Below are 27,834 nucleotides of genomic sequence, written 5' to 3' on the forward strand. Positions count from 1 at the left end.
CTGTGCTCAGCATCATTTCTGGAGCAGTGCTGTGAGTGTGCTACAGAGGCAGAGATCTGCTTATAGCTCATCAGTTGTGGATGTGAGCAATAGTGTGTCCATCATAGATAGCCTGGTACTTGGAGTATGCTGTGCATTTCCTTCAGAAGCCCAGGGTAGCGTTTGGATAATTAAAATGAGCTATCTGCTGAATAAGGATTTGGGTATATCAGTGAGAGTTCTGAATTAATACTGGAAGCAAAATCTATACGGCTTTTCTATTTTTTGTTTTCTATGGCTTCATGTGCTGAAATGGAATACAAACATGTTGTAGCCTTTTGTAGAGGAAATGAGGGACTAGTGTAAGATATTTGTGTTTTAAAGTTCAGGAATCTGCATGGGAGTATGTAATTCATCTACAGATAGAGCTGCACTTATTTGACAGTGGTAGCCCTTTGCCAAGTTCAGTTATGTTAAAGGATCCCAATTCAGATTTGAATCCTCTATCCCAGCTCTCTGGAGATTGAGAGAAACCCACTTCATGGCTGCAGTTCCAAGATTCTGCTATATTTGAAAACCGTAATTAAAGAAGTTGTGGAATATTTCATTACAACGTCCCAACATAAGTATTGAAGAATCAGCCTGTCCTCTATTTAAAACAAATAAACTGCAGTGCAACCAGGTGAAATAAAGGTGCTTTTTAATTTTTGAAAGTGGCATCTCTATCTGATGTTCAGGTCTTCAAGCATCTCTGTTGCAAGCAAACCAGCTAATGGTAGGTGTCTGAGTACCCTGATGGGGTTGGACACCATTTGTCAAGCACTGGTACTCAAAACTCAGCTGGGCTCTGAGCACAGGAGCTCGAGCACTCAGCCTCTCGAGGCCCCTGCAGCACAGGTGGATCTGTGTCCCTGGGGTGTCCTCAGGCTGCAAAGTGGCCATCACCCTCTGCATGCAGATGCAGTGCTCTGTGCAATACAAGCCACATCAGGCAAGCCATTTATTTCACCTGGATATCAAGGAAGGATTTAAATTCTGCTGTTTCTGTACCCTAGGTGAAAGCTGTGCACTGCAAAGCTGGTGACACCGTTGGAGAAGAAGATCTGCTGGTGGAACTGGAATGACAGGTTGCCTCCACACTGTTGAATTAACTAAGCCTTTATTATTTTTATCTGTAATGTAACATTAAGACAATTCAACACAGAAAATGGACAGTACTACGCACAAGATTTTATACAGGCATATTTACTGTATCAGTGGTTAAGACAGCAAACACAGATGTTAAATCTTGGCAACAGATCCCAGATTTTTTACTTCCAGAAATACTTGTACATAACCTTTGTAATGCTTTGATTTTTCAGGATCAAATAAAATCAATAAAATACCATTTTTGCTTTGAAACAGGAAAAGTCTCTTTTTTAAAATAAAGAAAACACAACAAAAGCCAAAATCTGATTTGTCTTCTCCACAGCAATGTCCCTGGTTTGAGGCCCCAGCCAGGCAGTATACAGAATGGCTGGCAAGAATGAAAAATTAACCACTGAGCAAACTGAGCAGTTCTCCTTTACTCTGTGTAAGTGCTGCACAAGTACCACCAATAGCTTAAATTCTGATCAGATTTATTTTGAATTAACATATATATTTACTGAATTATTATTTATTAACTAATTTTTATTTTAAATATATATTATTATATTTTAATGCTTTGTATAGATTAGATTTAAATGACACATTAGAGGCTTTATTTTGCTAGTGCAGACATTTGTCATGTATTTTCATTCAAAGTTGTATGGGAATTGTCTTCTTTTATTCAAATTCCATATTAATTTCCCCACCCTTATTTTCCTGATACTGATTACTGGATGCCTTTACAGAAGGAGCTGACACTGTTCTCAGAGCTCTTTAGGTGCTGCCCCAAGGTACTGCTAAGAGCATGTGTTGTCCCTCAGACCAGGCCTCCTCCTGAATGCTTACAGGAAAGGGAGACAAAGGGACCCTGCCCCGGAGTGGAGTGACCCTGCTCTCATTTTCTTGCCTAGGATGTGCAGAGTCCTGCTACTTCCCAGAAAGAAATCCTGTAGCCAGAGGTGCCTGGGCCCTTTTGTGGAAGAAAACAGTCAGTGATAGGGCTGGTGACTCATGTTCAACCAGGAAAGCTTGATTCTGCTTGAAACTTCTGACTGAAAAGGCATTGTTACTGTTACTGAGACACTGATAATTAACTACATCACATGGCCGAAGGGGAATATATAGTCCAGGGATCTGCTTAGGGAAAGTCATCAAGATGAGTAAGGAGAGTGTTTGGATGCTACCTGCTTTCCAGGAAAATTAATGCTTTTGCAGTTGGAGAAACTGAGGCAGAGACCCTGCAGATCTCCTTAGAAGTCTCCTTACTGCCATTTTACCCCTTCCAAAAGGAGCACAGGTCAGTCTCTGCAGGTTGCACTAAACAGACAAATACTGTCAAGAGACACAAGTATTCTACTATCAGGTTACTTGTTTTGCTTATTGCAGCAATATAGAAGCTTTTCTAAATGAGATGCAGCAGTGCCTACTACTGCTAAAGTTCAGGCTGATTCCCTACCCTGGATCTCCTCTGGCCATCACAGGGCTACTGGCAGTGAAGCAAAAGTACAGTATTGTTCTTAATTGTAGCCTTGCTGCATTTGATAGTACTTTGGCTCACTGCATGGCATACAATGCCTGCTCCCATCCCTTTGGCAGCTTTGGCTACTGTACAATCTATCTGTACCAAACACTGCAGCTGAAGGAAACTATAAGGCACAGGAGTGTAACAACAGAAAGCCACGATTTTCCCAGATTGTACAGAAACCAGCACAGTTGGTTGGGTCAGGGGGACAACAGTCTTCCTTACATATTTTTTCCCAATTTAAATGTTGCAATAATCACAATACAGGTCCTTTGGATATTTTTATAATGTATATAAAATTCTTCCCCCATTAGGAAACTCAGTTTGCATATGGTTGCAAGTTCTGCATTAAAATGCTTAGCAAAAAGTCACCTTGACAGTAAGTGCTCACAACAGCTCCAGTGTAGGTTTGCTTTTCCTGGTCCCCAACAGTCCCGACATCCCTCAAAACAGACACACACACAGGCACACAGACACACATATCCCCAAATCCTACAGTCATGCAGTGAACGGGACCAGAACCCAAAGTGCTTAGAATGTAAAATTAAAAATAAAATTTTAAATTTAACTCTCTTATATTCTCTCAGTATTTCTTGACAGTGCCTTTTAAAACTAAACGTGGTTTAAAAATACACCTTTCCAGTTCAGAAAAAAAACATTGCAATGCAGAGTAAGAATAATCTTTACATTTTCTCCAGCAATTTCCTATTTGTCTAGAAGCACCAAGTTATCTGATCAGCTTTCCCTTTTTACATACAGTAGCCTACTAACCCATTACAAGTCAATATTCAATAGGAGTTGTGCTTTACTTTGCAGACATTTAAATCAGTTTCAGATATTAGTGCAAGAAAATTTGTCAATTCAGGGGAAAAAAATTAAATCTGTTCCTCTGCCTTTCACTGACCTCCATTATTATGCACCAAGGCAAAGGGGGAAGCTGAGGGAATAATTAGACCCCAGACCCGATGTGCACATACAGTTATTTTACACCTGGTGCTAACCCAGTTACCTGCAGGAGGTTGAGGGGGCCAGGAGGACATTGACTGCCTGGGGAGGAGTCTGCAGCCCTGGGCCTACGGGACTTCAACACTAGTGCCAAGGCTCCTGGGTTGGGAAGGTTACAAGAGCTCCTGCATTTTAATAACAAGGTATTACAGCTTTCCTGGAAAGGTTACTGAGCAACACCTGCTTAGCACTATGCCTTCGGCCAGGCTGCGTCACCTCCCGTCTACTCCCGGCTTTCCCGTAGGACGTAGGAGAGGCCGTGCTTCCCCGAGGAGTCGTAACTGTCATAGTAGGGGAGCCCGACCCACTCGGGCGGGTACGTGGCCGTGCTGTACACGAAGCACTCCAGGACGCCGTCGGCCGCTGCTCGCGCCTCTCCCGCGCCGCCCTTCCCTTCCCACTCCACCACCTGGATTCTCATCAGGGTGCGCTGGTACATGTCTGGGCAGCCTTCAAACTCATCCAGGAACTGCAGCATCTGCTCATCCACAGTGTAAATCTCCCCAGCAATGTGGTGGCCTGTCCCCGGGATGTTCAGCATGTAAGGAATATTGTATTTCCCTGCAATCACCAGTGGGTACTTCTCCACTGTGTGGCCTCTTCCTTGGAATTTCGCTAGGCCTTTGGCCGTGTTGATCATGTGCTTGTAGTTGGGCTGGCCCTTCTTGAGTGTGCCGTAGACAAAGACACGGGCCATAGTACTTCCAAAAGTAGCTGAAAGAAAAAGAGTTACATTACCAACAGGGCCAGTGCCCTGGAGTGCCATGGCCCTGCCAAGGCACCTCCTGAACAAAAGGCTGTTTGGCCACGTGCAAAAGTAGTCTCATAGTCCCATACCACATTTAAGTATCACACTCAATTCAACTATCTTGAAACTTTTCAGACAACAACTGCATCAGTGAAAAACAGACCAGGAGAAAGTCAGCCTTTTGCAGTTCTTCGCTGTAACCAAATTACATTCTCTAAGGAATCCCAAACATCAACCACCAGAAAAAGCTTTCTTAATCTTTATTAATTTCTCTCTCACCTTTATGGGAGTTGTGCTGCAGCAAGTGGGTGGTGTCTTGCTCAGTGACTCCTCAAAAGCAAGTGTAACCTGGTGTGGAGTCATCTCATGGATGTGCTGGTGGATTTGCAATAATGTCAGCACCGAGGTCCCGCTTGCTGAGGACCCAATGCTGAACATGAAGCTGTGGGGCTGGGGGAGAAACTGGCTGCTGGCTGAGAGACCAGTTAAGGCTGTGTTCCTCCTCTCTTCCCCAGACAGACACCCCAAAGTGTTAAATCACCTCACGTAACTGGTCTACACATGAGCCCCCTCTTGAAAACAGACCCTGAACGATCATTTGCTTTATCTGTGAGCATGAAACACTCAAAATTGGTTTAAATGGGATAAAAGACTGGCTTTACTGAAACATAACAGGGGGGAAAGGTACCTTCATAGTTCCTGCATTATTTTTTCCCACTGTGCCCTGCTTGTCCTCCATTATTTCTGTAGGGTAAGCAGTTCTTGCACTGTGATGTTTTCCCAGATTTTACCTGTGGTCACTGACTGGGCAGAGCCTGCCTCATCCACAGTCATCCAGCTCGGCCAGACATCCAACGTCAGAGAAGTCTGTCCAGCTCCTCTTGGAAAGAGGTGTCATTAAATAATGTATTTCAAGTTTGAGAAATATTTAAAAACAGTCTGGAAGTAGAAATTTATTCTATTTTCTGCAATTTACTCTTATTTTGGTCAACTGTTACGTTTGGTCAGTTATCCAAAAGGGTGTGTTGCTGGCTGAGAACAGTGTCATTTAAAAATCCTAAGTAGCCATGCAATTTCCCCTTTGGTGAAGCAAACAGTTTTTCTCTGTATCAAAATACAGCTTTCCAAGCAAAAACAGTGTGTGCCTTCATTTACTGGCAAACTGCTTTCACTTAGGGGAATAAGAACACACTGATTTTTCCCCCCATATTTTATCAGATATACTTCAGAGTAATTTATCCTTCATGACATAAACGAGGTTTTTTCTTGGATGCAGCTCATTCCCTCACAATAAAAAGAGCATTAATATTCAGTCGGCCCGAGTCTCTTTTATAAGAAAAATCATTACCTTTCAGATTGTGTTTTGAATAACAAACACAGATCCTTCAGGAAGAAACTTGTCCCAGTGGGGATTGAGAAAGGATCAGAGTTAAGCATTGAAACATGCAATTAATTCCCATTAGGGGATTAGGGCACTCGTGTTCACTTTGAATCAGAAAAATGAATTGTGAATTAAATTGTTCACAACCAAGAGGTTACTTGTCAGAGTTAATAAGTTAAAAAATAAAAAGGGAAACCTAAAACGCACATAAAAAGCTCTATAGTGAGTGGTGCATCTGTAAGAAAAAGATACGCTTCATTTCCATTAAACAAAAGCCCTGTCCCTACTGTACAGCTGGAGATAAGCTTCCAAAAAGTTCACAGAGAACTGTCACCATTTCCTGAAACTGGTGAAAACAACTTCCTTGTTTCTGATGGCACAGCAGCTGGCTGTTGGGAAACATCACCCATTTAAAGAAAGGCACCCATCATCCCAGTGCAGGGTCCACAGAATTCAACAGCAACAAAGGAACTTGCTAACCCAGGCTGGGGCAAGTGTTTCTGATCTAGGCTTTGAGCAGATTGATTCAGCAGGCAGTACAAATGGAGATAGAGTGGGAAGCCGAAGTTTCAGCCACAGCTCCCTTTGGCATTTCTGTGCCCCACAGCGGCCCTGTTGCTCATGCTGGATGGACTGAGCACAATGACTTCTTCTATTAAAAATAACCAACAACAAAGCAAAACCCAGCCCTCCAGCCAAAGAGGGATTGAAATAAACTTGGCAATAACATTTCCTGAATCACTGCTCCATATCAGTAAGACATACACAATTTTCTGTGCAATAGATCTCTGTGCTGAGTGTTGCACTGCAGAAAGGCTGAGATGTATTCACATCACTTAAAGCATTAAAGCACTCGCAAATCCCGGGCTTTTAAAAGAGTTTTAGCCACCTTGTGGCAGGAGAGCACAGAGCAGATTTGTATTTGAGGGTCATTTCACAGGCTTCCACTACGCAGCTGAAAAGAGTTATAGATGGCACCCCCTCGCTGAATCACCAACAAGAAGTTGCATTTTCTCACTTGATCCAGTTTGACACTTCTTACCTTCACTAAACCACCTGAGAGGAAAAGAAAACCCACCAAAAACCAAACAAAACTCGCCCAGACTTACACTGAATATTAGCTGCCAAGACAAAACAAACTCATTCAGAAAGTACTTTCATGAAATATTCATATCAGAATCATTAAAATTTAATGGCATGGGGAAACACGAGTGAAATTGTACGTCATCTCTGCAAACTATTTCTTTTAGCTATGAAAGATGACCTGCCAGATCGCTTGTGGGATCTGTAACTAGTTGCTGCATCAGGCAAGATGCAAAGATCAGAAAATAGAGGAACTATTTCAGCATCACACAGGTAGGTGGTGTTGGGTGAAAAGTGGCTCACAAGTGGTGCCAGCCAGGAGCCTGGGTTGCCAGTCGGCATTAGTGCTGGTAGGGTGGCAGCACTGTATCCACATCCACCCTCACCCACCAATGGAGTTCTGGGTCAGGGCTTTAGTTTTCCCTCTTGAGGCCCAAACAGCTCCAGCAGGGTGAGAGAAGGGTGGGCGGCCACGGGGCCAGTTGCTGGCTCACTCACCCTGCACTCGCAGATGAAGCTGCAACCAGGCTCTCTGCTCCCAGGTTGTGCCCAAAACAAGACCTTGCTTCCCAAGTGGCCACAGCAGCTTTGGCAAAAAACACCTTTTTTTAAGCACAATTCAGACAATTATAGGACCCTACCAGCTTCTTTTAAAAATAAAGCATGGCCCCAGAGCCGTGCATTACCCTGGCTCCAGGGCTGTTTGCAATCATGCTCTCAGTGGGTTTGGGAGAAAAAGTTTCAACAAAATAAAACCTAACTCAGAAAGTATCCATTTCTCTCACTCCATACAGTAACATTATTTTCCCTTGAGAAAAATTCTCTGCATTGGCTCTGTGACCAGATATAGTTACACATTAATTCTTCAGAAGTTTCTTAAAAACTGTAGGAAACAGGTGAAAAAACAAAATGCCTTGAACTTTAAACTTGAGCCCAGTCTGTTTGAATGAAGGGAGTTTTAAGGTCACTCTTCACTCAATGCTAACTTTCAAGAAGGACTAACATGCCAGAGAGGACTCCTGGGACCGCATCCTGTTGGTCCTTTGATGCTTTCATTTTGTTGCTTGCTATTTTCTTTATAGCACAGACAAGGGCTTCCTGCCTGGGCCGACCCCTTCCCAACCTTGCTGAATACCTCGGAAAAAGTTTATGGCAAGACACCTTTCTTGCATTAACCACAGAGGCACCAGTGAAACGATGGCTCCTTTGAAATCAAGAGGTTATGGTCTCCTCGCAGCGGTCAACCGCTCCAAAACCGTGAGGTGCTGGTTTGTGAAAACAAACAAGAGTATTGGAGTAACCAGGGCCATGCTGGATGCTACTGGGCACTACCTGAAACTCCACTTAACCTTCTTTGCAGATTCTTTTCATTTCTTCCTTGGATAACTCATATCTCCAAACCAACAAATACTCCTGTGCTTAAACTGGAGTATCTTGTGAGCCTCTGCCAGGAGGCAGAGTGAGGATGCCCTTCCTTTGGACAGGTGTCAATCACAGCACCACTCATGTGCTTTGTACCCTTTGTCATCACAGCAAATATTTGCCTTTTGTCTCTTTGAAAACATTCCAAATCACTTTCAACTGTACTACATAGAAAAAATGTGTTAGATTAATTTTTATTACTTACAGAAAGAGTTTAATTCCCAAAGTGACTTTTTGAAGGTTTCAAAGCGACAAACAGATAAAACCACCACATGTAAAAAGATGCTGGGGATGGGATGCAAAACACATGCTGGACACAATATTAGACTTATTAGACAATATTAGACAATATTAGATTAACAGGCTAAATTTCTAGTGAGTGCAGAGACAGGAGGGGATTTCCAGTGCATCAGGACAAGAAAAGGCAGATTAAAAAAACAGAAGGTCAGTGAATGTGGACAAACTGATTTGAGAGGAAGGAAGGGAAAGCTGTCACCTCAAGAGAAAATGATATTAGCAAGTATTGACTATTTTGTCCTAATATTAAGTCATGTTGTATAAGTTTCACTAAAGTCTTGGGACCTCAATTCAGAAACCTGTGGACTACAAAACTATTTAGAAAGCACTCAGGGCAGAGCACTGAATCCAGAACTGTTTTACTTGGGCCAAGAATGAACCAGCAGGAGCTTAAAGAGGAGCTGATGAGATGGGGCATAATCACCTACAAATATGGGTAAAGGTTTTAAGAAGAGACAGTCGATTCTCTGCATACACGAATACAAAGCCAGCCACAATTTTTTGCCCAGAAACATAAACATGGATAGGAACAGCTTTCTAATTGTAAGAACAGACAGGTGTAAGAACAACCTTATGACCCCAAAAAACCTTGAGGGCCCAGTGCCCTCTATCTTAGCACAAGAAAAGGGCAAGGCAACATCGATGCATTTCCAGACTTGGGTCCAGACCCTCCCCAAGTCAAAGTGATGAGTGTTGTGTTTTGTAAAGGCCTTTTCTTCCTACGAGCTCTCATGCCTGTTTTTGTGTCAGCAATGGCAGCAGCAGCATGGAAGGCATTCCCAGGCTGGGACTGCATGCATGTGCATAAGGCCAGATTACTATGGGGTCTTTCCCTGATGCCTGCTTGCTTCATCTTCCTGAGTCAGGGGGCTCTGTGTACCTCCTCAGTGCCACCAGATACTTTTCCAGTGCTTACTCTCTTCATGGCTGACAAGTCCATATATATTTAACAAACCAAGAAGCACTCTTTACTGATTCTCCTATGGTTTTCTGACATAGAGAAACTAGAACTGTAATATCTAAGGACAGATAAACCATGAGTTTATACAGCGAGAGAAACCACATCTCCTCCTTTGTTCACACTCCATTCTCCCCATGCTGGAGTGTTATTGAGCAACACACCGATGTTTCAGAAGAACATAGCAATCTTAGTCTTGAGGGCTGAGGTGTGTTTACTGAAAATCAATAAACAGCGTGGAAGCCTTGAAAACTGGAACTCTTGACAACTTGTTCAAACTATCATGGATGCTACAGTTCCTCTTGTCTTAGAGAAAGGCAAGAGACTAGATGGCTTCTCAAAATCCCATTCAAACATGGTGGGTCCTTATAATGCAGTTTTAAGTACACTACAATTAATTAAAATTATATACACAGAAATATCTCATCTTTGCACTTTTAGCATAGGTGCTTACACTGTTGTGTCTACACAAAAGGAAGAAAAAAAAAAACAACCCACAAGAACAGAGCATAAGCTTTAAATGCCAGACTGCTGTTACAGGAAAAAAGTAGAAAAACAACTTTTGATAGGGCAGCCCTGCTATGCCATGGTGAATTTGAAGTGGTTTCCATCATTGAGATGCAGAACAGAGCCCGGAGTTTCAAACCGCCGACATCCTGAAACTCAGGACAGAGCCTGCAGCTTGGATGGGTTCCCTGCGAGGTCAGCACATTAATTTACATGCCAATACCCAGAGCGGTCAGTTCGCTGTTTTGGACCGAGAAGATCATCCCGGCCTGTGGAACACGGCAAACACTCTGAGTACCTAAGCATGGGAATGTATTTTTCTACACTGAAAGGATGGTGAGAGAGAGAACGGGAAGAGAAAAAAGATGGGGTCTTGTGTGGGATCGTGAGGTGCCTTTCCACAAAGGAAATGAGGGAACAGCTGCACAATGATCCTCTGTGAGGAGGGGAGAGGTGCCCTGGTCATGGCCCAGCACCGTCCCTTGGGAGAGCAACTGAGCCTGAAAGGGAGATGTTTATAAAGCCCCATTGTCGAGCAAGAGCATCCTCCCACTCACTGGCAGGAGCCTGTGGCTTGGGAGGCCATCTTGCACCTTTGCTCCTGCTCTGTGGAGGTGCCATGGCAGGGGCTGCAGGCAGGATGAGCTCTGCCCAGGAGAGACCCAGTGGTGTCTCTTGGGCCTCACTGTGTGGCTGGCTGGGAGGGCCAGTAGCTGGACATCCTGAGAGAATAGAGGAGACCTCTGCAGCCAGCAGCTCCATAGGCGGTAGCAGGATGTCTCCCTGGGATGAGTCAAGGTGCCTGAGCCTTGCAGCACCACGTGGAGAGGTGACTGCAACACAATGTTCCTCGAACCTTGCTAAAAACCAAATGAGAGCACAGATGTTCAGGGAGAAAAATGGGCTCTGCTAAATGAGCCAAACAAAAACCACCAGGTATATATCTGGGAACAGTGAACATTACACTGTAGTATTTTTCCTCCAGAAATGGCTCTACATACTCTAGTCCAGCATGGATAAGCTACTAAAACACAAACCTTTGACCAATGTGGCAGAAATGAAACATCAAAAAAAAACCCTACAGACTGTTTTCTTTCAAAACATGATTCCTGGGAAACTATGAGCTGCTTTAAAGGGTCAAAGAAAGGTAATTAATATACATTTGCTGTAATCACATATACACACACATGGATTTTCTACACAGACCCATGCTTTGCTTGTGAAGTGTTAGTGGCCACCAGAAGAGAGGAAGGGTAAAATCAGCTGTGCTGGAGGAACCACCAGTTCTAAATGCAAACACAATTTTAAATATTCCACCAGAAAGGGTACAGATAGTGTGGGATAATAGCCAAGGACATTTGCTCTGAATCTGGGTAATACAAATTTTGTGAGGTTCAGAAGGAGTAGTGGGCAATAAAGTGTATCTATACACACAAAGGTTACGCTAACAGTAATGCTTTTTTATTTGCATGTGTGCCACTAGGTAGCAATGGAAGGGGGATTACCATTTAGAGGACCAGAGCTGAGGTTACTAAAGGTGCATAGAAGCAAAATTGGAGTTTTTTCAGTCTTTGAATCAAATTTGTAGGAAAGCCTAATATTTAACATGGGACATACTGGCAAACAAATCAGCTCACCAGGCTGCCGAGGGAATTGGTGGAGTCACCATCCCTGGAGGTATTTAAAAGGTGTGTAGATGTGGTGCTCAGGGACATGGTTTAACGATGGAGTTGGTAGTGCTGGCTTAGCAGTTCGACTCTATCTTAAAGGTCTTTTTCCAAACTAAGTGATTTTGTTATTCTATTCTAATTCACTAGAGTTATTTTACTTGTCTTACTAGTTAAATGTATATGTAAATCTTACACTGATGTGCTATCTGGGTAGCTTTATTTAATAAAAAGATTTTTAAAGTCAATTTCAGCTTGCAACGTACTAGAAGTCAGAAATAAATACCCAATTCACATCTCAGCAACATATCTCTTCCACCACTTTCTAATATAATAAAAGGCAAGAAAATACAAACCAAAACAGGACATCAAATCAAAACTACAAAGAACCACGAACAGATGTATATAATTAACTTCAATCCCACTGAGGTGTATCACTTCTCTTTAGAAATTAGTAACAAGTTTACTATAGAACAATTAAGTCACAGATTATAATAAAAAAATTAATGAGTTATTTCAACTGTCCTGGTTTTGATTTTTGCTAAGAATGACTTGCAAATTCCTGCAATGAAGTCTAAAACATACCTCAAATCCTTCTTCAGCAACAGGGAATGCATCCTTATCCCAAAGTAAATACATTTACTGGCCTCCTATCTTCTACACAGAAGAAACAAATAAATATTATGGGGACATCCAAAAAAGCTCGAAATTGCATTTAGCAAGGCACTGGAGTATTTGCTTTCAAATCCATAAAATGTACTGACCAAACTCTCAAATATCCTTCTGCCTGGTAGAGTCAAAGCAAGACAAGAGATCTCCAATCTGTATGTGTCCTATAAAGGATATGTCAAATTAAATGCTTATTTTCTGGTAAAGAGTGGTTTGGTCTGATGCAGAAACAGGTTCTATAGTCTAATGCAAAATTTAACACAGGTCTGTAAGGTCAGTATTTACTGAAAAATGAGGAAAACCAGCTACACAATCCCTTAAATCTCATGGAGCCACAAGAATCTCACAAGAATTACTGATGGAAAAAATTCCCTATCTCTACATATACATTTGCAATTGCAGATAAAAGCTATTTTGGTTTTATGATGACTCGTAGAATTTACTCTAATTCAAGGTCTCCTTGCCAGTTCTTCTTCCAGACTGCTTGGAAAGAAGCTTTAATGAAGGGCATCTTACAGCAGGGGTAAGACTGTAACAGAATTACATAATATTCATCTTAATTTATATGAGCCAATTATTTACAAATAAAATATTTACAAAAATGAAAATAGCTTTATACATACAGCCTCTCTTCAGTGACCTTTGAGAAAGAATTTCTGATAGTAGCTTGACAAAGAAAGAAAAACAGAATTAAGTACTGGAAGTAAATGAGAAGGGGATTAATATGCAATGTGGTTCTGAATGCAAAAAAGCCAGGCCAGGGTCATTAAACAACCTACTCTGACAAGGATAACACAGTGAACTTGGAGTTCATCATTTAATAACCAGTGAAAACATCTCTAGACCAAGTCATAGGGAAGAACTGTCTATGGACAAGGAGTAAGTTAAGGGAAGATTATAATGGACTATATTAAAATAAGCAGCAATAAGCACAGACAAAAGTTACCAGTCATATACCTCAGGAATCAATATTCTTCTATTTCTTAGTGATCTTAACTACAGTAATTAGTTGTGTGCCTACCACATCTGTGTGTGATGCATCCACAAGTGCATCATTTCATGCTACAGCCACATGAGATGGCCTAAGAACTGTGTAATTGAAGTAAGATGGCTTTTAATGATACAAAGTGCAAGAACATATGCTTGGGGAACACAGACAAGAGCTTCTGGGGCATTCATCATCTGAAGGCAATAAAGGAATCAGAATCTCTCAAGCTGGTAGCGAAGCCTAAGAGTCATGAAGCCCAATTCTCTGCTTGCTCCTCACAGAACCACCTAAAGTTAACCAATACAATAAAGAGCATTGCCCAGACACTCCTTCATCTCTGACAGGCTTGGTGCCATGACCACTTCCCTGGAGAGCTTGTTCCAGTGGCCAGTCACCCTCTCAGTGAAGAATCTTTTCCTAATGTCCAGTCTGGAGTTCTCCAGCTTCATCCCATTTCCTCATATCCTATCACTAGTCAGCAGAGAGAAGATCAACACCTGCCCTCCACTGCCCCCCTTAGGAAGCTGCTGGCTCTGATGAGGTCCCCCCTCAACCTTCTCCAAGCTGAACACACCAAGTGACCTCAGCCACTCCTTGTGAGTCTTGCCCTTAAGGCCTTTCACCACCCTGGTCACCTTGCTCTGGACACACTCTAATGGCTTTTCTGAAGGATTTTACTTCTACAAACCAGGTGGCTGCCATCTGTGATACATTTCTGCATCATAACAGCACACAGAGCAGCTGAAAAGGACCTTCTAAATTTTTAAAAAATAAAATTAGCATTCTAGAGATGTAAGTCTTCCAAGTTACTTTGTGTGCACATCAGAAGAAATTCACATACCTTAAGGCATTGAAATATCTAGGAGAGTGTCCAACTACACCTATCCATCAGTCTAGAGTTTGTACTGAGAAAACCGGCATGGATTAGGCAATATTACAATACAAAATGTTCTGAATGTCTCAAGCTACATCTTAAGATGTAGCCAATTTAGGACTGGAGCAGGTCCCAAGAAAAGGTGATTACGCCTCCATTATAAATTAGCATATCCTCTGACTAGCTTTAGTATCTCCCCAAAACAGCCTCCTTGCACACCCCAAATATGGGCCATAATTATGAGAAAAGAAGATGGCTAAACTGGCTACATTAGCTGTCAACAGAGCAGACCAAAGGGGATGCACAGAACTCGCCATGGAAAGGTAAATTGCCACTGTCCCCTGTCCATACTGTGGGACATGATGCAGAAGTGACAATGGATCACTATATTCCTGCTTTCTCAGGGTATGCTGTGGAAATAAGAGAACAATTCATACATGCTGGTATTTACTGGGATTCCATCTTTCCAACTAGATCCCAAATATCCAGTAGTATGTTGAGTATCCTCCAATTTACTTCCTCATGCTTTTTCAAATTTCAGTGTGAGTGAACAGGGTAAGTAGGACAGGAACAGCAAGTCCTAAGACTTCTCTATCCTTCTAAGTGAAAAGTTTCCTCTTGCATTGGGATCAGCACACATTTTCAACACACACCTCTCAGCACAAATTGGTACACAATAGAAAACCATCTGCTCTTCCTGTCAGCAACTTTTCTCCTACTAAAATAAATTTACAAGCACCACTTATAATTTATTTTTATGCCACAAATAAAGAGAACAGCCTCTACTAAATACAATCAGCACCACACTTTTAAAAACAGACTGCTTGCACTGAAAGGTCGTGGCTCATAGCAAATACAGCCTGGGAGTTTCAAGAAGTAGTTCTGGATGAACACTGGTACACCCTCACACCAAATACATCTGACAATGAAAAACTGGAATAAGAAGGGGCAATTTTACAGATTAACCAAAAATCGTATTTTTGGAGTTAAAATGATGCTACCTGGAAAATATTAAAGGTAAGGATTATGCACATATTATTAAAAATGCATGAAACATTATTAAATAACTTCTTAGTCCAACTTGGCCATAGGAAGTTACATTCAGCTCTCGAACAAATCAATCACTGCCCTCCCAGTGCCACTCTCTCCACCCAAATACTGTGCAGTACAGCAGACTCAGGCAACTCCCAATGCCCACATACACAGGAATAATAATAAGGTTATTATTCTGAACAGCATTTTTCCCAGACTTGACAGTATCTAGGGACATCTGGAAATCTCAGTTAATTTCACTTCTGCATTCCTTAAGCAAACACTCACTTAGTAATGCTAATTAACTGAGGAAAAATTAAATAATATAATTAGAGAGCCAGATGTAAATCAAGAAACACTGTATTACTTAAAACACAGAAAGAAGAGAAATCATATGACATTTTAATTTTGTCTTTTTGATACGGCTTAAAAAGAGAGGTAATGATCAAATAATTTCTGACTTTCAGCATGTGAACATTTCTTTCAAAACAGATAAATTATTGGCAAATTACAAACCCTCACTAGCTCACCGTTTACCCTACAATAACTACCAATTAGTAGAGGCATGCTTCTGAATACATAATGCATTACATTTTTTACTTTCAACACCTGGTGTCACCAGAATAACACCATATATTTCTAAAACGCTCTGCAGTTTGTGTGTGCTTTGATTTTAAGGCAGCAATAATTCAAAGGAAGTGGAATTGTAGAAAATTATGGCAAGCAATGCACACCGATTTTTTTTTGTTAACTGATACATTATCAGTTAACTGACCATGGCAGATCATTTTAAAAATGAGGCTAAAGGTGTCTAAAAGCCTTCATCCCTTACACAAGGTCAAAAAAGGCCTGAACAAAGTGAAAATTTTTCTGTATTCCAGTATTTTGAGCAAGCTAAATCCTAAACCTTTTTTTGCAAAAACACTTTAAGTGGTGATTTCTGCTACACCAGAATTTTGCTAATAGCAGTCAATTTTGTAGGGGCTAATCACGACCTTTTGTCCAGTCTAGGGCTGTATTAATTGCTTATTATTACAGTTGCCCTGAGAATAGACAGAGGGGAGCGATTTTGATTGATTATTGCTTGGAGCTCCTTGGATCCCCAAGACACTAAATAAAAAGTTAAATATCAAAGAAGATTTAATTAATTTCAGTATCTGCTTCTTTCCACTCTATCAGCAAACAGAGCTGATAAAAAATTGACAAATTGAAGGGAAATGAAAAGAGTCAGAACTGGTGACCCTGTATTTTTTTTAATGAGAAAGTACATGCATTTATTTTGCTCTAATCTTTAGATAATGGGCATAAGAAAATGAAAACTTTCTCAGCTTTTGATGCTTATTCCAAAGCCCAAATGGAGTAATGGCTGGCAGTTAGATTAACTGGTACAAGATTTGTGTCATGTTTTTCTTTTAATATAGCATTTCAAATAAATCAGTGAAAGAATCCTGAACTCTTGGGGAAAAATAAAAGTCATAAGCTTGTTATACAAGAAAGATACAAAATACTGTATTACAACATACAAATGTAATATTTCAGAATCAAAAAGTTTAGGAGTCTATACTTTGGCAGAAAATTCTGTATCAGAACACGAAGGAAGATGTGATCAAGATATTTATAATTCATTTTATAAAAGCTTACTCATACTGACACTTCCCTTCCACTAATTATGCATAGGTTTCCTGCAGCGGACTTTCCAGAAGTCATATTGTCCTTCAATACTTTTTCAGTTGAGACAGAATCACTTCCATAGGTACAAGTTTTCAGGTTTTAGTGCAATCACTGTGGATTTTAAAGCTAGAACAGAAAAGCTAACCCTGATATAGCAATTATTTTCTGGTGAGTGCATTTCTAGGCTCCATAGACTATGTTTGAAGGAGATCCCTATGTGCCTGCAAGGCATTCACTACCTCTCAGCTGATCTGTGGGGCCAGCTTTTTGATGACAGACTTCCAAATCCCCTAAAAGGAAGAGAAGCAAGCAATGCAACCTTGAATAATGGTATCAAATAACATCAACCCATATAAAGAATAAAATAGTCATAGAAAGCAGAAAAAAGATAAAGCCTGGGAAAAGGGATGCAAGTCATTAAGAAAAAGCAGCTCTTCTCTTCAATGCTGGATTTAAACAGATGTTAACATAAATTAGTAATTTTTAAAAAAGACAGAGCCTAAGTCTGGTGGGTTAACCAAGTAAGACAGGTTTTACAGGCAGGTTTTGTTTATTTTAACACCCACCACTTGTTCACTTCAGCATTTCAGAGCGCAAACCTCCCAAAGCAAAAAGACCCAAAACCAAACACCAGTAGTTTTCTGTAAAACAAGGTTTTAATTATTTTAGGACTCCCTAGCCCGTTACCCTTTTTAAAAGGGAAAAATAAAAAAAAATTAAAAATACCTTAGAGGACCCTTTTATCCCAAAAGGTGCAAGTATTCAGTGGTCACTGACTCAGAATGTGCACATATGCATAGGAGCAGAAGAACAACTGGTAAAGTAATACACAGGTCACAAAGGTTTATCTGGAGCTGCTCAGCATAGTGGCTGATATGTCCTCCACCACAAAGGACTGCCCAGGCAGACCTAGGGGACACCACTTGTGTGGAGATACACACTATTTCAATGTCAGCTCCTATGGAAGAAAGAAGGGATGCAGACCTTTTAGTAATAAAACCTAGTATTTAGAATGCATACAGAGGCAGTTTCCCATCTCTAACACTGCTAAGATGTGCAGATGCTGAAATCATCCATCTTGATCTGTACTAGTTACTTCGTCTTGATCTTGGCAGAACTTTTGACACTGAATGCTCATGATATTCCCACAAGCAAGCAAAATATGACTTAACAAGAACTGTTGGTTAGGAAAAAAACCCCAACCCTCCAAAACTGTTTAGAAAGACTAGTTAATATTTATCAGAGGTTAATCTCAAACTGGACATATGCTCAGGATTTGTTATGTTCATTTCAGTTGCGAGGAAGCACCAGTAATGAATATACTGAATGATGTGCAGAAGGCTAATGAGACGGTCACAAATCCACAAAATAACTCTTGTCCTGGTTGTGTCTATTTTTAATCTCAAAAACTGTTTTTAGATCACAGATATGACAGATTTTAATCCCAAGTAGTTTTGAAACAACTGCTATTTAATAAAGATTTAAAAAACATAAATTATATTTTGTATATAGGTATATGGGTTTTATTTGTTCTACTGATAACATGCTGCTGAGATACATCACTTTGATATGGAACCATTAAAAATCTATACCCTCACATTGTTTATTGTATGAATAGAAAAATAGTGTCTCTTATATACAGTTGCCACATCAGCAGCTTAGACAAAAACTATCTTACACACACATTTGTTTAACCACTGTATATGTGATTCACAGGTAAACTGCTGCACATGCATATAATCCACAGCACTGTCACAGGTTTTATCAAAAAGAACAATGTAAGCTAGTACACATCTCTTAGACAGCTAAGTGATTGTATCCTTTTGTAGCTCAGAAAACATGCTAAAAAGCTGCATCTGCAGCAGCTTTGCCCACAAGACAGAAATAATTAAGAGTAGGGATCTAAGCAGAGCTGGCTAAGTAGACACTAAAGTGTTAGTACTGCAGAGTGTTTACAGATCACAAGAGTAGATTATTACTGGAGAGTTTATTTCCATTAAGAGATAAAAATCATCAATCTTAAGAGTGACTGTTCCACTGTCACTAAAAATATTTCCTAGCACGCTTACCTAATTAAACTCCCAAAGCATCATTATTACCTAAAGTAAAAACTCAGCTGATGATGTAGTTGTGCTGATTGTTTAATGGGTTGGTACAGTGAACCACAGAAGGGTGGGGCAGATGTCAAATAAATAATCCATCCCATACATAATCTCAAAAATTAGCCCAAGAGATTAAGTTTTGACCTATCGAATGTCAAACCAAATTACCTGATGTGGCACGAGGGTCATGAAAGACAAATTATCCTAAAGGCAATTGTCATCTGTTCCTTCCTTCTAGTACCATACCTACCAGGTCTGGTGTCTGATGCATCACTTTCCAGACCCTGCTTAAAAATCTGGTTGCCACAACATCAATGGTCAATCTCAAAATTGCCCCAAAAAAGCATCCCAAAACCACTCAAAATATTTGACAAACGTAGAACTAAAAGGTCAGTCACGGATTTGATAATTTTCTCAGTCAGTCACAAGATTTGAGAGCACAAAGTTATTATACCAAAAGAATAACTACACTTAAAATTCAAAACTGAACTGGATCACCATGCCAATGAATAAACACATCCTGAGTTCACAATAAGACTGCAATGATAATAAACCTCTGCTAAAGACAGTGAAAATACAGAGCCTGATTTTAGTTTCCACCTAAACCAATAGTGAAACAGAAGTTACAGTAAGACATATAGACTACAATATGACAAATTAAAGAGATTAAATCGTTTTATTATATAGAAATTAGGAAGAAAATTTTTAAGTTCATCCTGTACAAAATTCAAGATACTTGATGCTCTCCGTTAATATAGTAAATTGTCACTAATTAAAGGATAAAATAACTACTAGCAGTAAAAGAACAGACTAGATGAACAGATGGATCCAAATATATTTTGACTTAAATTTCTTGATATTTTGACAAGATAAATAAAGGTAAATATAAACAAGAAGAGAGGGGAGAGGAATAACCAGCCAGTCAGTATATTTCAGTAAGGAATCTCATACTAGAAAGATGAAAAAAACACTATCAAATCCTTTTCTTTCTCTGCCCACCTGCCTGTATTCTCAAAGATATTTTGTTTCTGTTAACTAGGTTTCCTGAAGCTTCCCATAACCACTTACATATTCACCTTATTAAGATATCAATTATGCCTGGAACCCCAATAATGAAATAAGGCCCACTGCCTTAGGACAGTTTAGTCAAAAGAAATAAATCATTAACCTGTGATGTAATTTAAAGATCCTAAAGGTTGATTTTCTTTTATGCTCACTCTCTCTTGAATTTGACCCCTGCTAGAGGTAAGAGTTAAGAGAACTGTTTCTATCTACAAAGTCCACAGAAGGCAGAAATTCTTCTTTCTGAGCCCTTCATATCACCTTCCCTTTGGGCACTCTCCCCAGCCATTCAGTTCCTAAGTATGTAACATTGTGTTACTTACCATGTTTGAAATGAGCTTCAGAAAGCTTCAGTAAGATCTGGCCTGTGGCTGGATTCATATCCTGGAAGTTTTCATAGCAGGTATATTTGAACTACATCACAGCAAGGACGGCAGCCTTGGAGCAGGTTAGTGGTTTGATGTGTGAAATGTGTATGTGGATGGTAAGCATCCTGCTGGGATTTATTCCCTACGTAATTTTCAGCTAAGGCAAAATCAGGCCTGGGGCTCCACTCCATTAACTGTGTTGCAACATTCCTCTCCATTCATATAGTTTCTCAGTTATTTATACATTTTAGTAATATAGTGCAGGCTCAGTGCAATCTCATCTAAATTTCATTTGGTTGTTCTCCTATGCCCACATCCCATCCTAATACTTCCAAGCATGATCTCCACACCTCAAGCAGCACCTGACTTTCAAAGCACTGCTTCATGAAGTACATGAAGCCACACTCCATACGTGTGCTGTACTCCACCTCCTCTCAGTGAAAACATTCTGGAACACTGAGCTCAGACTCCTACTTACTCATTCCACAGAAAATCCAAGTTTTGATGGCTTCACTAAAAACTGCCTCAAGGAAGATCAATAGCAATTGAGACACACTCAAACATATCAGAAAGATGACATTCACTCCAATATTATGTTTTCTACACAGGAATTTTTAGTGATCTTTTCCCCTCACTTTCCTAGCCTCTGTAGGCTTGTCCCATTCTCTTCAGAGTTCTTATTTTGCTAGAAGTAAGTTTGGGCCTAAGATATTCTTCAAGCCACAGCTTCCCTTGAGCACCCGGTGCAGGTATGCAATCAGGGGAATAAAGAACTCTAATACCTATTATCGTCCTTCTGTTCCTGACAATAAATTCAAGACCATGGCATCTCAGCTGATGGCAACAATCATGGCAACTATATTGTTTTTCATCCCTCATCTGATCATCTGCACCAAACTACTATTGCTGAAAACTCTTCAGTTTTATATACTGCACAGAATATACAGAATATACATATATTCTGGTGAGTTTCTCTCTCAGTTAGTCCTATCTTCTGATCTCTGAGATAAAAAATCTGAATCTAGTAATTTTCTCTTAGATTTGTAACTATGGATGCTTATGTTATTAAGCCCCTTCTCTAGAGTCCTAACATTTCCCCCTTTTTTGCATGAGTTTATCACAAAACCCATGAAAGAATTCCCATTTTTCCTCAAGTTAAAACACTAACAACCTGCTGCCTCACTGTAGAATAACATCCTCTCAGTCCAGGTGAACTGGGTTGGCTAAATCCCCACAATGAGACAGTGCATATTCCAGCACTCATTTCACATATTGCCATCATCCAGCTTTTGTTATCCCTTAAGCAGAGGAAAATACATAAAAACAGAGGCCAAAAGGATGTCATCACAAAAAGGAGGCCAAGAGTTAGGCAGGAGGACATCACTAGGTCCACTTGTCATTTAAAACCACTGCAAACACCATTCCTTCAACAGAAAACCAGAACAAGACCCTTATTTCTCACTCACTACTCACTATCTCACTTCCAAGATGATTTTTCTCAGCAATGTTTTGAAGAAAATTGGCTTGTTTCTATTTTTTCTTCAAGCTTTCAGTACTATTGTATATGTGGACTGGGCCTCTCCTGATGGGAAATAATCTTACCTTTGATTTTGAGAGAAATTCACACATTCTGAGATCCAACCAAGAACAAAACTGTCATTTACAAAACTTGCAGTGGACAGAATCCATAGACAACCAAAATGACATACTGATTTTAGTGGTAAAATTTAGTGTCCCTAGCCTACTTGATAGCGCAAATTAAACAACACTTGGGTTCAATTAAAATAATTCAGAAAGAATTATTATTAATTTCCTACAGTTCAGAATCTAGGCTGGTCATTCAGGCTGCACCATTTGGTGTAAAGAGATGTGAGGCGCATCTCTTGCCAGCAACTACAAATGAAACTCATTTCAAATGCAAGTCTGTCATCTTGGGAAGTAGACTGAAGAAGGGGGCAGTGCTGAGGTACAAACCCATGGTTCTTATCAATACTGTGTGTCAGCAGAAACAATAAAACCTTAGTTATTGAAAGTCCTGCACACAAACCGGCCTGCCCACCAGAAGGAAAATGTATTAACTTGACATACTTCACAAGATGTGTAGACAACATTTAGTACCTGAGATGCAAAGGTGGCAGCAGAGGTACAGGATGAAACCCAGGGTATCACAGAATGGGTCAAGTTGGAAGGGACCACAGCAGATTACAGGTCTCCCTGCTCAAGCAGGTCTATCCTAGGGAACATTTTACAGGATTGCGACCAGTTTTCGAATATCCCCAGTGAGGGACACTCCACCACCTCTCTAGTCAGTCTCTTCCAGTGTTTGGTCAACTGCACAGTAACGAAATTTATGCTCATGTTCAGGTGGAACTTCCTGTGCATCAGTCTCTGCCTGATTCCTCTCGTCCTGTTGCTCAGCACCATGGAGCAGAGCCTGGCTCCATCCTTTTGGCAGCTTCCCTTCAAAACTTACTGAGGAGGTCCCCTCTTAGGTGTCTCTTCTCTAGGCTAAACAGGCCCAGATATGGAAAGATCCAAGAGAGAACCTATAGAAGATTTGAGTCCAGATCAGGCATAAAAAAATATATTTTGGAGATAAGTCTTTTATACCAACAATCCAAAACACTACTGAAACTGTGCATGATATTTTTATCAGAAAATAACATAACACCAACAAACATTCCTAACGCTTCTGGAACACTAAGTAAACAGCAAGACTTCTAGACACGTGATGAGAAATAACTATCTGCATCTGTTTCCTTGCTAAAAGGAGAGCTACAACCCTGACTGCTGCTAGAGCCAAGACTCAGCTAGAAGTGCAGTACAGTAGTGAAGATGATACTGTTTGGGATCCATGTTTCCTCTGACATCTCAAGGATATACCTTACACATCCTTACCTTGGGACTAATGAATACATCTTGCTGAACAAAGCAAGCAGCCAAGGCAACAAGCACCCTGCTCTGTATTAATGGGAACACAACCAGCAGATTATGGGGAGTGACAATCTCCCTTTACTTGACACTCTCTACAGTACTGCACCTACTTTGGAGGCCAAAACAAGAAAAAATATGGACAAATTGCAGTGCATTCAGTCATGGGGCAAGAGTACTTGCCTTGTGAAAAGCAGCTCAGGAAGCAGCCTTTTCAAGCTGAGAAGAGATGGCTTTCGATTGACCTAAAAGCAGTCTTCCCATACCTGTAGTTATGCAGGAAACACAGCTAGGGTCTTCACAGCAGTGCATGTCAGAGTTGAAGAGCAGTAGGTATAGACCAAAATAAGAGAGGCACCAATTTGATTCAAGGAAAAGGGTTCTCATGATACAGACAAAAATTGAAGCAAGCTGACCAGAGGTGTTGTGTAGCTCTATCCCTATGGGTTTTCAAGACACATTGGATAAAACACTGAGCAACCTGGTCTGGCCACATAAATAACCTTGCACTGAGGAAGGAGGTTGGACAAGTGACTCTCCATGTCCCTTCCAACCTGAATTTTGCTCTGATAAAAGTTGTGGGCTGCATCAGGCTACACAAAACGAGGGGAGAGAAAGAAGATAAAGAGACTTGCAGTTACTCTGGTATTATTTGATAGCACATATTTTTCAAATTGCATTGTTGTTCTAATACAGCTACTCTCGCACAACTGAAGCCTGATATAGGCAGGGTAATCTCCCTTTCATTTAGTAGCAACCCACAGCACTAAAAAAAGAAATACTTGAGGGAAAGGATTAGAAAAAGAAATTATACGTGACCAAGAACTTCTGTCAGAATGTCAGCAATACAATAGTAACTCTGGCTGTTAGTAAAGGTCATGAGCAATTACAGTCAAAACACTGCAGAGAGAGGTAGTTATGTAGGTAATTCCAAAGGAAAAGAGGTGTCTTGTAAGACAGAGAAACCAGGAGTGACAGTGATATCGAATACGTTTTCTCAAGATGTTAAGAGCAAATAGTGGACACACTTAAAGAAATCACAATAGCCAAGAATCTTAATGTAAAGGCCATTCTTCAACTACACCCTAATGGTAAATCAATAGGACATGATATTATCCTGGTACAGTCTGTCCTTCTTCAACATTAATTAGAAGTGGGGAAAAGAGAGCTGTATCTGACATGGTTCATAAAGCGTAATTAAACCTTTGCAGTGAAAAAGAGCAGAAAATTCTGGATAGCTACGGATTCTGGGTTAAGAACAGTGATTTACTACTGCCTGAATAGTTCAATTTCTAAAGGAAAAAGGTATTAAACATCCTCTTTGGAAAGACAGAATGAAAAGGGTATTACATTTGCTAACTCAATGACATGACTGGGTCCATCCATTTCCCCTGTCTCTTACTCAATTATCTATGTAATACTTACCCTTTCTGTCAGAATACTGCAAAAAATCTATGAAAGATGAGAAAACAAAAGGTAGCATCAGTTCATATAGAAAATGTGTTCTGTTACAGCACATGCTCGCTGCTTAATCAGTTCACGTCAGTTAAAATGTCATTCAAGTTTCACATTCAATTCTACTTAAATCAAAAGAGTTATGAAAATGATTTTACCAGGTTCAAGTTCAAAGAACTTTTAGAGTGTAAGAAACATACAAGAAGACTTGAATAGGAATAGAAAAGTGCATTGCTCCAAAAATGAAATTACAAAAACTACAGCGAAATGTAGTGTCTTTTTCTTCTACCAACAGTAACTATTAATAGCATTCATGATTACACAGAAAAATAATTTGGCTAATCCATTAGAGAGTAAAAGTGTAGCAGAAGGCAAATGCCACAATATTCCCCTGGAATTTATTCTCTTATTTCACTCCATGACACCACCCATGGTGCCTGTACCTACACTTGCACATTCACAACGTACACCAAGCAGTCACATAACCTAATTTCCCTGAAGTTCCCCAAGAACAAGCACAACCATATGAACAAGAGAAGCAGAACTGGCAAAATCCACGGTTACATGAGCAGTCAGATGAAAGTAATTTTCAAGAGGAAGCTTCCTTTAAAATAGACAGTTGGGTTACTATTGGGAGTTATGAGAATGGACAGACAGACTTGAGGAATGTTGGTTGGATGGGACCTTTGAAGGTCACCTAGCCCAGCCTTTCATTCAGAGCAGGGCTAAAGCCAATGCCAGATGACACTTTCCAAGGGAAGAGGCTGTGCTCAGCAGAACAGTGGGTGGCAGAGACAGCAGGACGTCTGGTGCAAACCAGGCCTTGCTTGTGCCCTCTACTCTCTGGAGGCATCTAGATTTCCATGTCAAACATCAGCCAAGGAAAGCATGAACTGACATGGTGAGCCTTTCTAAAGGATAAAAAGGAGACACTGCAGTAAATAAAGCACTCCAAGCAATATTTCTATGCTGAATGATAGGATAAAATCAGCAACAGAAAACTCTAATCACATGTATAAAGGCACCAAAAAGAAAAGCTATGAGGAGTAGGGGACGTGACACGTACCAACAACATGACACACTTCCTTCTGTGATGGAGCGAAGCTGTGTTCAGTATTCCAGTGGTCTCAAAACAAACTCATGAACAAGCTCAAAGAAACTTGCTTGCAAAGCTGATGGCAGAAAACCATGCTAATTTGGAAAGTGAGGAGCAAACAGGCTGCAAGAACGCAAGGAAAATGAAGTGTGATGCACATATTAAGTAGTTAATGTTTGTCAGCAGTCCGGTGCAAATTTAAAAACATTAGCAATGCATGGAAAGACCATTTTTTGTTTTGTTTAACATGTAACCTCTTTGAAAATGCAAGTTTTTAGACAGACAGTAAAAGAGACATCTGTTCGGTTTAGCATTTATTTAACCATGGCAGGAGAAAGCTGTTCTACACTTAGGTAACAAGACATGTTATTGTTCATATGACTTTGACAGCTATGATGGAGCAAGGGCAGAACAGGAGTGCCACTTAAATAGACAGTAGAGACTGTCTAAGTTTCTAAGACTTCCTTTAAGAGAAGGGGAGAAGAATGATGAAAATTTGCCTATGTTTTGTTCAGAGATGTGAAATTTAAAGCCTCTTTTAATGGCCTTTGTCACACAATGAACAACTTTAACTGTTAAGAAATTGCTTTTCCAGGATGACTGCCCGCTTAAGCTGGAGATTATATAAAACAAGTCCACTCCTCACAGAGTTCTACATGAAACAATTTGGTCATGGAAATATTTACAGTTGTGCCACTGTATGTTCAGCTCTACAGAAGTTGCTACCTTGATATTTTCAAAGCATGGCAAAAATTACAGAAGCAGCAAATTAAAAAATACCTGAAGCAAAAAATGAGAAAGTTAATTGTCTGGAATTAACACAGATATAACTAAATGAACCTTAACCCAAAACCAAAAGACTTAAGTAACTCCATGATGAAAGAGGATACAGAACAGGTGGGGGATGAAAGTATAGCAAAATGAAGTCAAGGTGGATTAAAAAAAAAACAGAAAGACACCCCCAAACATTCTGGTCCAAGCAATGCAGGCAAAAAGATAATGCTCTGAAATGTTATCTTGTAAAGATATACAGTCATGGAATGGTTTGGGTTAGAAGGGGCCTTAAATCACCTATTTTCAAGTCCTGCCATGAGCAGGGGCACCTTCTGCTATATTCTGCATCTATGATACCCGAACTCTTTCCTTTCTCTTTTCCCTCTAGTTTAGGTATTGGCTCTTCAAGTGCACATCACTATTACCTTGTAATGGGTATTACAAGGGCAAAGGTATGTTACTAAAAGGAGTATCTGGATCATAATGAACACTTCTGTTTGGAGGATGCCCCTGAACACCTGGAGAACACAAGACGACCATGCCCTTGGCCGGTCCAGCGCTAGGGACAGCTCTCCCTGTGCTCAGCTGTATCACCGACGGGCCGCCCCTCGCATACTGAGGCGCTGCCGTGCCCTTGCCCCACGGACACCTGAGTTCCAGCCGGGAGCCCTGAGCCTATCGCCGGCCCGCCCTGCAGCCGGCAGGACCGGGCCGGGCCGGGCCGGCTCCCACGTGGCTTTCGGAGCGCGGCCCGGGCCGCAGGGTTCTCCCGCAGGACTGCAGGGTGCTCTCCCCGCAGGGTGCTCTCCCCGCAGGGCCGCACCGCCGGCAGAGCCCCTGGCAGCCGCCGGCCCTCCCGCAGCCCGTGCCGGCACCTCCGCCTCCCCTCAGCGCTTCCCCGCCGCATCACGTGTGGCGAAGGCGGACCGGCCCCGGCCCAGCCGCCCCGCCTCGCTCTGCCCGGCGCTCTGCGGGGCACTCACTCGCCAGAGCTGCGGCTTCCTCCGCGCCTCCGCTCCCGCCTGCGGCCTCTGCCTTCTGCCCGTCTTGGGGCGCCTCTCCCGGGAATAGGCGGCGGGGCGGAGCGGGCCGTGGGGCGGCGCCTGCCCGCGTTC

At 41.1% G+C, this 27,834-nt stretch overlaps 2 protein-coding genes across 6 annotated transcripts in view; one reads left to right on the forward strand and one right to left on the reverse strand.

Moving 5' to 3' along the window:
• Positions 1–1,380, forward strand: part of PCCA (propionyl-CoA carboxylase subunit alpha) — a 271,414-nt gene extending 270,034 nt beyond the window's left edge. For both annotated transcript variants that reach the window (XM_088159871.1, XM_014873333.2), the window contains exon 24: positions 1,035–1,380. In XM_088159871.1, the coding sequence (XP_088015997.1) occupies positions 1,035–1,103 (69 nt within the window). In that variant the 3' untranslated portion in view covers positions 1,104–1,380. The remainder of the gene's footprint in view (positions 1–1,034) is intronic.
• On the reverse strand, positions 1,122–27,834 carry GGACT (gamma-glutamylamine cyclotransferase). 4 transcript variants are annotated; one of them, XM_088159872.1, is made up of 3 exons: positions 27,703–27,796; positions 24,820–24,846; positions 1,122–4,348 (listed from the first exon to the last, which is right to left on the reverse strand). In XM_088159872.1, exon 3 carries the CDS (start codon positions 4,329–4,331, stop codon positions 3,858–3,860), a length of 474 nt encoding a protein of 157 aa, XP_088015998.1. In that variant the 5' UTR covers positions 4,332–4,348; positions 24,820–24,846; positions 27,703–27,796; the 3' UTR covers positions 1,122–3,857. The 4 variants fall into 4 exon arrangements, with proteins under 4 accessions (XP_088015998.1, XP_088016000.1, XP_014728846.1 ...); XM_088159874.1 differs by lacking the exon at positions 27,703–27,796 and adding an exon at positions 25,916–25,933; XM_014873360.2 differs by lacking the exon at positions 24,820–24,846 and having other exon boundaries at positions 27,703–27,834.

The sequence above is a fragment of the Sturnus vulgaris genome, chromosome 2 (genome assembly GCF_052056855.1).
Source record: "Sturnus vulgaris isolate bStuVul1 chromosome 2, bStuVul1.hap1, whole genome shotgun sequence".
NCBI lineage: Eukaryota > Metazoa > Chordata > Aves > Passeriformes > Sturnidae > Sturnus > Sturnus vulgaris.